The 12,134-nt window shown below is 41.5% G+C and overlaps 1 protein-coding gene across 11 annotated transcripts in view; it reads left to right on the forward strand.

Moving 5' to 3' along the window:
• The window catches only part of NTNG2 (netrin G2), a 126,517-nt gene that overhangs the window by 111,802 nt on the left and 2,581 nt on the right, over window positions 1-12,134 (forward strand). For all 11 annotated transcript variants that reach the window (XM_081179209.1, XM_081179212.1, XM_081179214.1 and 8 more), the window contains 2 exons: window positions 1,487-1,654; window positions 4,188-4,322. In XM_081179209.1, coding sequence (XP_081035335.1) covers window positions 1,487-1,654; window positions 4,188-4,322 — 303 coding nt within the window. The remainder of the gene's footprint in view (window positions 1-1,486; window positions 1,655-4,187; window positions 4,323-12,134) is intronic.

Raw genomic sequence — 12,134 nt, forward strand, 5'->3', positions numbered from 1 at the left:
GGCATTGAGTGTTGTCTGAAATTAATGGATCCAAGTTCATCCTGTTTGTTGATCTCATTGGGTCTACTCTGAGTAGGACAAGCATCGGATGCAGCCCAGGATAACTCTGAAAAGTTGCAAGTAAGTTGGAATTAAACAGTGATGACTGGTCCTACCGTTAGGCAAATGGCAGCTATTTCCCATGAGCCCCTGACCAGAGATGTGTGTGCCCCACAAACATGTCATGCAACTCCCCTCAACTAGCCCGCTGCCTTCAGGTGTGCCACTTGTTCCGGCATAGTCTTGGTGATATCAGTGGGGGCATCCCTGAGAGAAACAGCCTGGTTTCTTCAGGCTCTATTTTCCTTCCTTTGCTGTATAGTGTGGAGGGGGGAAAGCTCTGCCTCTTGAAACTCATTGGTGCTTTGCCTGTCCATCACTTGCCTGCTTCCTCTTCATGTCCGTGTGCCTTTGTCATTCCCCTGCTTCTTTCGCTCCATGCATTGCAGAATCAATCTTGAACTAATGACTCCAGCTAAAAGTCTCAACTGGAGAATGCATGCCTACCTTGTGTGTCTAGAATGTCATCATCTGCTCTCCCTCTGAAGGGATGGACATGCACAGAATGAGCTATCCTTGCTAAACTGTGAGAGGGGATTGTGACCCCAGCTACTTTGCTTGGGCATGATCCTTCCAGGCATGCCCTGCTTACCCTATCTTAAAATAAGCAAGGTCAAGATGTCAGGCCCTCAATATATTGCTGGACTCCCAGCTCCCATCATCCTTAGCCATTGGCCATACTGGCTAGAACTGATGCTCATTGGGAGGCTAGTGAGATTTGGAGATCCACAGATGTTCCCCATTCCTGATGCAAAAGATCATAGTAGCCCAGTGTGGAGCCAAGAGCTTCTGCGATGAGGTTTGCCTCCAGATAGATTCCTGGGGCCCTGCAGAAACTTACATTTGCTCTGGTATAACTACTGCTATTAGTAAGGGGGACTATTTTCTTCCCAGGAGATAATTTGCAAAATATGCTGTAAACAGATCCAGAGACTTAAAGATTCTAGCTATGAAGGCCTTCTAGTTCTCTTAGATCAGGGATGAAAAATCTGGTGCCCTCCAGATGTTGTTGGGCTCCCAACGCCTACCAACCTTAGCCAGCATAGCCAGTAGTCAGGGACAATTGGAGTCCAACAGCATCTGGAGGGCCAAAGAAGCCACACACACCCATCCCTGATCTAGGATACCAAACAAGGACATTCTGTACCCTAGGAATAGCCCCAAAGAGTAAAGAACCGGACCCCAGAATGGACCCCTAAACAGTGGCAGCTGAGCAATCAACCCAGCTGGTTGCATTCCCCTCTTCATGCGGCTAAAGCACTCTTTGCATGCAGTTCCTCTCCCTGCAAGGTGCCTTTTATTGCAACAGCCCCTGACACTGTATAGTATGCCAGAGAGAAGCTTGATTTCCCACCCACATATTTACCTGCTCCTTTTGCTTCCACAGATTGTGAATGTTACGGTCACTCTAATCGCTGCAGCTTCATTGACTTCCTGAACCTAGTGACCTGCATCAGCTGCAAACACAACACCAGGGGGCAGCACTGCCAGCACTGCCGGCTGGGCTACTATCGCAATAGCTCCGCAGAGCTGGATGATGAGAATGTATGTGTGGGTGAGTAGTGCTCAGTTTTGCTCAAAAGCCATGAAGCCTCCTTGTTGGTGTTGGTGTTACAGGTAGAGACCCTTCCTATTGTTTATCTCAGAGGCTATCCAAAGATGAGGGAACCTGTGGCCTTCTAAATGTTGCTTAAATACAAGGTCCCATCCCTGACAGGGTCCTCCAGATGTTGGTGGACACCCAACTCCCATCAGCCAGCATGGAAAACAGGGATGGTGGTTGGGTAGTGTAGCCAAACATCTGGAAGATCTGGGTTTTCCCATTCCTAGTTTAAAGCTGGCTGGGATAGTTCAGTCCATAAAGCATGAGACTCTTAATCTCAGGGTTGTGGGTTTGAGCCCTATGTTGGACAAAAGATTATTGCATTGCTGGGGGTTGGACTAGGTGAGCCCTGTGGTTCCTTCTTGCTCTACAATTCTAAGATTGTAATTGCCCTAAAGCAGGAGTAGCTCACCTGTTGCCCTCTAGGTATTGCTGGACTCCAATTCTCATCAACCTCAGCCACCTTAGGCTCTGGTCAGAAATGATGGGAGTTGTTGCCCAGCAACATCCATAGACCCATAGATTCCTCTTCCTGGCTTTAAGTGGTGATGGACTGCCTAACCAATTGAGTGAGTTTGTGCGTGTGTGCTGCCTCCCCCTTAACTTACTATTGTTATTTTTACCCTTTTCTGCCCATGGATCTTGTTAAGTAACTTCCATGATTAAAAACAAATCAAACATTGATACTTAGAGAACAACTCCTGCTATAAAAATGAAACAACTTCATGACAGCTGCAGATGAAAACCAACCAAACTTTGGCAATGGTCAAGCTCAAAATCCCTAGCTTTTGCCTAAATGTTGACATCTCAATAAGAAATGCTTCTGCATTGGAGTTGTTTTCAGGTGTTTTAATTGTTCCATCGTTTATGTGTTTGCTGCCCTGGGCTAGTTTTGGAGAAAGGCTGAAATACAATTTCAGTAAATAATAGTAATTATTAATACTACTACAAATCATCATCATAGCTGTGACTTCACAAAAACCTAGTCTTTTTGAGTGCTCATTCCTCCCCATTGACCTGGGAATCAGGAATTATTATTTTTAATCATTTTTATTTAATAAACCATATACACTTCTTCTTCTTCCATACCTCAGTGGTTTACAAAATGAATCCAGCATGGGGTCACTTCTTCTCCCATTTTCTTTGCCCATAGCTGGAGGACAGACTCTCTTTAACTGATAATACATAATACTTCACTTACTTCAGAATGTGGTACGCTATCCTTATTGAATTTGAGGTTTCCCCTGCTCATTCTGCAGCTCATTCTGCTCCAAAGCCCTACCCTGCCAGCCCCACTGCTGATATCCCCTCTTTATGTTGAAGATCAGTTGCTTCAATGCGCTCCACGTGGGGCTAGCTTTGAAGGTAACTCGGAAACTATAACAAATCCAGTATGCAGTAGCTGGACTGGTGACTGAAAGTGACAACCAGGACCATATTGCACCGGTCCTAAAAGATCTACACTGGCTTCCAGTACGTTTCTGTGCACAATTCCAAGTATTGGTGCTGATCTTTAAAGCCCTACATGGCTTCGGCCCAGTATACCTGAAGGAGCGTCTCCATCCCCATCATTCAGCCTGGACACTGAGGTCCACCCCCGAAGGCTTTCTGGTGATTCCCTCATTGCGAGAAGCAAAGCTACAGGGAACCAGGAAGAGGGCCTTCTCAGGAGTTGTGCGTACCCTGTGGAATGCCCTCCTGTCAAATGTCAAGGAGATAAATAACTTTACAAGTTTTAGAAGACATCTGAAGGCAGCCCTGTATAGTGAAGTTTTTAATGTTGGATGTTTTATTATGTCCATATATCTGTTGGAAGCCACCCAGAGTGTTTGGGGTGACCCAGTCAGACAGATGGGGTACAAATAATAACATTATTATTATAATCACCATATTTTTCACTCCATAAGACGCACTTTTTTCCTCCTAAAAAGTAAGGGGAAATGTCTGTGCGTCTTATGGAATGAATGTGGTCATAGCTGGCTCCCTTTCCAGCCCTGCCCCCTTGCCCAGGCCTCCATTGTTGAATGTTCTGCAGAGGCTGTTTGTCTCCCCAGTGACATGTGACTGGTTGATTAGATTATCATCTGGAAACTGTAGAAACGGCTCCCTTTCCTTTCCTAAAGAAGCTGAAGAACTGTGAGCTGAACCCCATAAAAACAGGAATTTTTTTTCCCTTTGCAAAGTAAGCTCAACAACTTTGAGCTGATCCTCAAAAAAAGGGGGCTTTTCCCCTTTGCAAAAGAAGCTGCACAACTGTGAGCTGATCCCAAAAAAACCAGGGCTTTCCCCCTTTCCTCCTCTAAAAACTAGGTGTGTCTTATGGTCAGGTGCATCTTATTGAGCGAAAAATAAAATATGGTATTTGGAAAAGGAACCAGACATTAAGCAGGAATTTCATGTGGTCCCTGAACAACCCCGATCTACGCTGACACAGCTTTTCTTTTTGTCCTGTTTTGTTCCTTCTGCACTGTTTTGGCTTTGACAGATTGCAACTGCAACCGTATAGGCTCAGTGGCCAACCGCTGCAACGAGACCGGCTACTGTGACTGCAAAGAAGGTGTCACCGGGCCAAAGTGTGATGACTGTCTGCCTGGCTACTACTGGAGACAAGGCTGCTTTCGTAAGCATCACTGTTCACCTGTAGCACAGGGGAAAGCTCTCCCACTTGGGCAAGCAGCAAAAGGGGGCACAGAGCTCAATGACAGCAGGAGATGGCTGGGAACAAAGGAAGCTGCCTTACAGCAAGTTAAGCCAATGCCCCCTCTATCTCATTATTGTCCACACTAGGTGTGAGGAGCTTTCAGTCCTCCAGATGTGGATGAATTACAACTCCCATCAGCCCCAGCAACCATGGCCAATGTCCACAGATGATGGTGGTGGGAGTTGCAATTCAGCAACATCTGGAGTGCCAAAGGTTTCCTGTACCTGGTCTACATGGACTGGCAGCAAGTCCCCAGCTTCTCATGTAGGTGCCTTTCTCAATGCTCCCTAGAAATGCTGGAGATTGCACCTGGGGCATTCTGCATGCAGGTCATCGGTTCTACTGATGAGCTATAGGTCTCCTGATGAACATATGGAGCTGCCTTCTACTGAGTCAGACCATTCATCCATTAGCTCAGTATTGTCTACACCAGTGGTTTTCAACCTTTTTGAGTAGGTGCGCTTGAGTAACCACATTCTTTCTGTGGCTCGCCTGGGGTTCCATTACAGGATGTGTGTAAGTGGGGATTTACCCCATTCCGCACCCACCCCACCCTGTTCCGGTGCAGTTTTTGGCATACAGGTAAGTGAAAGTGCACATGCTGACAGGAACACAAGCAATGCCACTGCTCTATAGGGGGACCAAGCCTTTCACAAAATTAGTGTTTGCATGGGGGTGCAGAGGGCAAAACAAGATACAGATCAGAAGCAGAAATCTTTTGTTATTGCAGGGAAGGGAAGTGAGAAACACACAGCGCAAGACACACATGCAGACATGATCCTTTCCTGCAACATTCTCCTTGCCCTACAAAGCTGGGTGACTGTTAAACAGAAGAAGGGTTGCTGGGAGGTGGGGTGGAAGAGGGGGAGATGTTGGGGGTGGAAGGAGAGAGAAACACAGGAGACACTCCACCACTTTCAGTAAGTTTTCCAAATATTACACATAAAATTCTGATACATATTATTTAAAAAAAAATATTTTCTATTTCCCAACCCCTCTTCCCCCTTTTTTCACCCCCCCCCCACTTTGCTGCACCCTATCTTTACTCTTTTTTATCATAATCATAACACAATAATCTTGATATATTTCCATTGCTCATAGTTCGAAACATGGTTGCAGGTTCTTCACATTTTAATATTTCCTCAAATAATCTGAAAAGGACTTCCATTCTTAAAAAAAAGCCAAAAAATACCCAGTCATCATTAAATTATCTTATTTTAGCTGTTCTGATTCAAGTAAAGTCCATTACTTTACTTATTCATTCTTCTTTAGTGGGAACGTCTTTCTCTTTCCACTTCTGAGCATAGGCAGTGGTGTCCAAACTTTTTTCAAAGAGGGCCAGATTTGGTGAAGTGAAGGGTCGTGAGGGCCGACCAAAGTTGTTACCCTTTTTTTAAGATTGAAGTTGTTGAGGTGTTTTTAGGATTTTACCCCAGGAGATAAACTGGCCAGATTAGACCCCTAAAACAGATTTTGGACATGCCTGGCATACAGTATCCTACCTGCTGTACATAAACAACTTAACCATCCTTTTTTGAATTTCTGTCCCTATAATCCCTAGCAGAAAAGATTCAGGTGTTTGTGGTATCCTCACTTTAAACAATCTTTTTTATCTCATCATATATTTCCCTAAATACCCTAGCTTTTTTACGTCTCCCACATATGAAAAAAGGACTGTCTGCTTGTTTATACTTCCAGCAGTTATTCTTCTTATACATTTTAGATAATTTATCAGGTATTAAATACCATCTATCATTTTGATATAATTCTCTTTTAAAGCATAGCAAGTGGTGAATTTCATGTCTACTTTCCACAACTTTCCCCATTCATTTCTATATTATGTCCTAAATCTTTAGCCCATTTTATCATTACCAATTTCACCATTTCATCTTTCGTCTCCCATTCTAATAATAGTTTATACATTTTTGAGATCAGTTCTTCTCTTCCTTCAAACACAATATTTTTGAAGTGATAGTGGGCAGCTTTGTCTAGTGCCCTTTGTTATAGTGCACTTTTCTGTTAGCACTCCATTTACTATTATACTTGAAAATTGTTCTGTATATATTGCTGCTTTTATTCCTCTCACAGTTTTCTCCCCCCAGCCCATAATATCCAATATTTTCCCCATAAAACTCTGCAAAACTTTATCAAACACCTTCTCTGCATCTAGAAAATCATTGCTAATTGCTTATCTTTTCTCTTTTCAAAATATTCTATAGCATTTAGTACAATTCTAACATTGTCTTTTATTTGTCTTGTCGAGAGAAATCCAGCTTGATTTTCATGAATCCAGTCCTTTAAGACTAATTTAAGTCTTCTAGCTAATATTATTGCAAACAATTTATAATCACATTTGAGAAAGGAAATAGGTCTATAGTTCTTCACCTGGGTTGGATCTTGATCTCGCTTTGCTATCAACGTAATATTAGAGTGTTTTCAGGAGTCAGGCATTTTCCCTTGAAACATAATATTGTTCATAACCATTTGTAAAGGTTGGGCTAAACAGCCTCAAAACCTTTATAATAACAAGCAGTTAGGATGTCTGGCTGTGGCACTCTATTAGTCTTTGGATCATTTATTGCTTGGTTCATTTCCATTGCAGAAATAGGGAGATTCAATGCATCCCTTTGTTCTTTTGTCAAGGTTGGCAACTTCCTTTCTTTCAAATATCTGCCCATTGCATCTAGGTCCTCTTTACCACCTTGATATAACACTGAATGATATTTTAAAACCATCTTTATTAGTTTTTCATTATACGTTATTCCTCCATCTATAGACAGTATATCAGATTCAATTTCCTCTCTTTTTTCAATTGCCAGGCCAGCAGCCTTCCTGGCTTGTTAGCAAATTCAAAATGCATCTGCTTCAAACATTTCAGCTTTTGTTTCATCTCTTGGTTTAGTAACACTAATAGCTGGGTTTATAACAGTCTTATCATTTGTACCAGTTTATTATCACTAGGTTTATCAACTAAACACTTTTCACAATTTGCTACTTCTTGTAATATGCCTTACATCTTTTATTTATTTATTTATTGCATTTTCAATTTTACAAACAAGAACACAAAAAAGCAAAATACAAGCATCATATTCCCTTTGACTTCCCTCCCACCTTTTGGTGGAATCCTTACGTTATAATTTTCATTCTGCATCTCCTCACTAACTTCAATTATTGTAAGTCCTTGGTCCATCCATAATTCAAATTTTTACCTACTAATGAATGTAATTGTTTACAATAGTTTTTCAAATACATTATAAACTTTCCCCATTCTTGTTAAAATTTTATTCTTCCTGGCTCCTGATTCTTCTTGTAAAGGTAAAGGTAAAGGGACCCCTGACCATTAGGTCCAGTCGTGGCCGACTCTGGGGTTGCGGTGCTCATCTCGCTTTATTGGCCGAGGGAGCCGGCGTACAGCTTCCGGGTCATGTGGCCAGCATGACTAAGCCGCTTCTGGCGAACCAGAGCAGCGCACTTGTAAGTTTTACCAATTCAGCGTAATTCATTGATGTTATCTGCCACTCTTCCTTCGTCGGAACTGTATCTTCTTTCCATCTCTGGGCTAACAAAATTCGGGCAGCTGTGGTCGCATAAATGAATTTATTCTGGTCCTTCGGAATCGCTGCACCTAGAATTCCTAAAAGAAAATGTCTTACATATTTTGATCTTGCACCTTTTTGATGAGTGCTTTGTTATATAAAGAAGCCTCTGACAACCACATTCCCAGCATCCCATACTGTATTTAAATCTGTACTTTTCCCAAAATTTAACTCAAAGAAGTCAGTCATACATGTAAATCCCTTTTGCTTTATCTCAGTCTTTCTTAACAAGCTGTCATTTAGCACCCTTCTAAAAGCAGCATTTCGTTGGCCTTTGATAATAGCAAATATCAAATTATGGTCTTGGTTGTATTTCAGTTTTCTTAAAACCAGATACTATGGGTTTTGATTTTTTAGAGGCTCCATTTGCTGGCTGAATGATCTATGAAATCTTTAACCAATGGGAATTTAAATCTCCATACATATTGCAGATCCATATTTTGTGCCACCTCAAAAAACACCTTTGGTAACTTACCCTCTGAAACCACATTGGGTGTAGTTGCTCTGTCCATATCCCCTGAAACCATATGACATTTCCATCGTATTTTTCAAAGAGTAGATAGTCCAACTTTTTACAAAATTCTTTTTTCTCATTTGGTGCATAAAGTTCCACCAACAGGATTTTACGTCCCACTGTTGTAATTTCCACACCTATTATTCTCCCTTCTTCATCTTTAAAAACTTGTTTCGGTTCCAATTTTGGATTCACATATAACACCACGCCTATCTTTTTTTGCTTTATCCGATGCAATAAATTCATACACACAGAGACACATATATAATTTTCTCATTTTACATACATTTTAACAAAACAAAATACAGATGTATACAAAAACAATCTACATTTCCTTCAGCTTCCTCCCCTCCTTTCTGTGGTTACAAGGAAGCCCTGCTTAGGGAAGTTTTTAATGCTTGGAGTTTTATTCTGCTTAATATTCTGTTGGAAGCCGCCCAGAGTTGCTGGGGAAACCCAGCCAGATGAATGGGGTATAAATAAATTATTATTATTATTATTATTATTATTATTATTATTATTATTATTATTATTATTATAATTATATCTTTCATCTCAATGTAATAGATTCTTGACCTATTTTTTATTTATTAAAAAATTTTCTAGGAGTCCTTTTGATATGTTCTCTTGCAGACAAATTATATTCAGTTTTTGTTTTAACAATACATGAGGTCTTTAAATGTTACTATTGAGTCCATTTACATTCCATGATACTAATTTATAAGCCATTATTTTGAAATTTTAAAGTCCTTTTCTCACAGAATTGTGTGGTTCCTTTGTATCTTGCTGTTCTTCCTCCAACTTCTCCAGTTGTTCTACTTCTGTTTCCAACTGTTTCTTCCAGGAATCTTGCGGTTTTTGCAAATCTGCACATCTTTATCTCTTAGCTTTGTAAGTAAAACTCAGTCCCTCTGGGTATTCCTATCTAAACGGTACCTTCTGTTTCTTCAATGCCTCAACCAAAAATCTGCGTTCCTTTCTTTTGTTTAGGATCCTTGATGGGATTTCCTTGAGAATTCCAATCCTCTGAACATCTATTTTTAGATGGTTTTGAAAACGAGTTTGTAGAATTTTATATCTCAGCGCTCTTGAAGTAAATTGCACCAAACAGTCCTGTGGGAGTTTCTTAGCTCTCACATATGATTATTTAATTCTATAATCTCTATCTATCAAATTCTCCATCATCTCTGGTGGTAGTTGTAAAAAAAAGACGCAAATTCCTTTCCTTTCCTTAAAATCTTCTTCCCAAAGCTCCAGGAAACCTCTAAATCTTTTTTAAAAAGAGATTCTTCTTGATACGTCTCCAAGACTGCAATCTTGTCCTCTAAAGTTTCTTTCTCAGCCTGGAGAACTGTCACTTGACCTTGAACTTCTCCTCTGCATTTTTTTGTATCTTGGCTCTCCTCAGAAAGTTTTTTTAACTGACCCTTCCAGTGATGTCCTTTTAGCCAAGTCTCTAATGTCACTGGAACAATCTTTAATGTTCTTCGATAACTCAGTCAATGCTAAAGTATTTTGTTCTAGAGGTAAATGAACTCCCATCAAAATTTCACTGGAATCGCCTTCAGCTGGCAGTGACGCTTTTCTGCCACCGGCCTTCGCCATTTTCGACATTGAATCTATCATATCCCTGTTTTACCACCAGATGGTAGTATACCCTCAAAAAATATTTGTTGCTTTCCACACTGATCTTCTCTTGTCATGCATGACCTTATTTCGCCACAAGACGGCAGTATTACATATAGTTTCTAAGAATATATGTCTGTTTACATTCCACAGTGCCCTTTTCCCATGATCCCAATCCCCAAATCTTTGGAACACAGCAAAGGATCCCTGTGGACTCATTGCACCAAACTCAAGTATTTATATTGTAACAAACGGAGTCCTTTCACTACAATTATTAATTGAAAATAATCATGGTAGAAACAGTTCTTTATATAATTATTAGTTTATGTCCTTCTAACCACTCCTTTCTTCCGCAACCCAGTGTTACTGTAATTCATCTTAAATCAGCACACATTCCATTTTAATAATTAAGCTCCTTTCAGTATAATTGTGAGGAAATTGGGGTAAAGAAGGTCTTACCAAATGTTCGTAGAGAAAATCTCCCTGCATCATTTGCCACCCCTGTTACTCACGGCAACAAGATGTTACTTTACTTAAAGTTCTTTAGACCCAGCACACAGATTTATTTTGCAGCTTGTTGTTCACCATTTTCAATGGGCTGGTGCCTTCAGCTCATCTTTGTAGTTTTACAGTCCAAATTAATTAGGATAGAAGAGAAAAGAGCCACTTCATGAACAGCCTGGCGCAACTATTCCTGAGGAATCATCAATGGAGTACCTGAATGGCCCCTTGTACCCATCTCAGACAGCGTCCTCCAGCATCGCTTACAATGGGGAAAGCCTCTTTTCGTGCTGTGGGCACCCTACACCCCCCGGTAACTCCTGGAGGGAACAAGGATGTGGTGCGGTCACTGCCATTTTAAAATCCCTCACAGTCCCGTCCCCCATCCCCCCGGTGGAAGAGTTGGCTTGCTCGCCTACTAGCTGCCCTGGAAGTCCATTCTGGTTTCTCTTCTTTCCGTATTGCTGCATTGCAAATTTAAGCATGGGACCTAGGTGTAAGAAAATCTGGAAGCAGGAAGAATAAAATAGCAGGCAACATTAGGCCAAAACAGACATCAGTTGGCCATAGTAACTGGCAGTCATAGGAGAATGCCATCAGTGTTGACAGCTGCTTTGATTTCACAGTTTTAAATCTTATTTTTAATCCCACCCCTTTGTTTTTCATTTATTGCAAGATCTTTTGTTGGGCAGCATGCAAGTAATGGCCGCAAATAAATTGGGGAGACTTTTATTTCTGTCCTAAGACGACCCTGGAGAGGACCAAACTTTGTGGCTTTTGGGTTGCTGCTAATATTACCCAAGTAAAGGCTCTGCAGTAAATTAAATGTGTTACAGATGCTTCCATCTCTGTCTAAATATGTGGCTTTGCAATCAAGCAAAGAGCTCTGGTTGCCCCATTTTGAAGAGCTACGAAAACTGAAGGAAAGGAATAATGATCAAACCTACCAGAGGGGCTGGGGCAACTTCAGGGTTTCAAATCCTCCACGCTGGGTATGAATCTCACTGGGTGTGACCTTGGGGGCCAGTCACTGGTTTTCAGCCTGGCCTACTTTGCAGAAGGGAGAGGTGGGGAGAAAGAACCACGTACACTACCTTGAGCTCCCTGTAAAACAGACGGATACCATTGTGCTAACACACACACACACACACTGTTGGGACTTACTTGCAAGTAGTAGGGATGAAAACTACAATTTCTCCAGAGCAAGGAATAAAGAACCCTTTCCACAAATGGCACCCTTCTCTCGTCCACCTCCAAAACACACACACACACACACACACACACACACACGACTTTAGCGATCTAGGTGCCTGCATGTACTGTTGGTATTTACTTGTAAGTAGAAGGCAAGCACCAGAGCAGTAAATAAGGCAAACTTCCCACATTGCATAGGCTGCTCCATAACTGGATTCCTCCTGGCTGGAGCAGGAGCAAGAGTCAGGCCGGGCTGGGGAGAGAGACAGAGAGATAGATTGAGAGAGAGATTGCAGATAT

The sequence above is a fragment of the Podarcis bocagei genome, assembly GCF_964188305.1.
Source record: "Podarcis bocagei genome assembly, chromosome: Z".
Taxonomy (NCBI): Eukaryota; Metazoa; Chordata; class Lepidosauria; order Squamata; family Lacertidae; genus Podarcis; species Podarcis bocagei.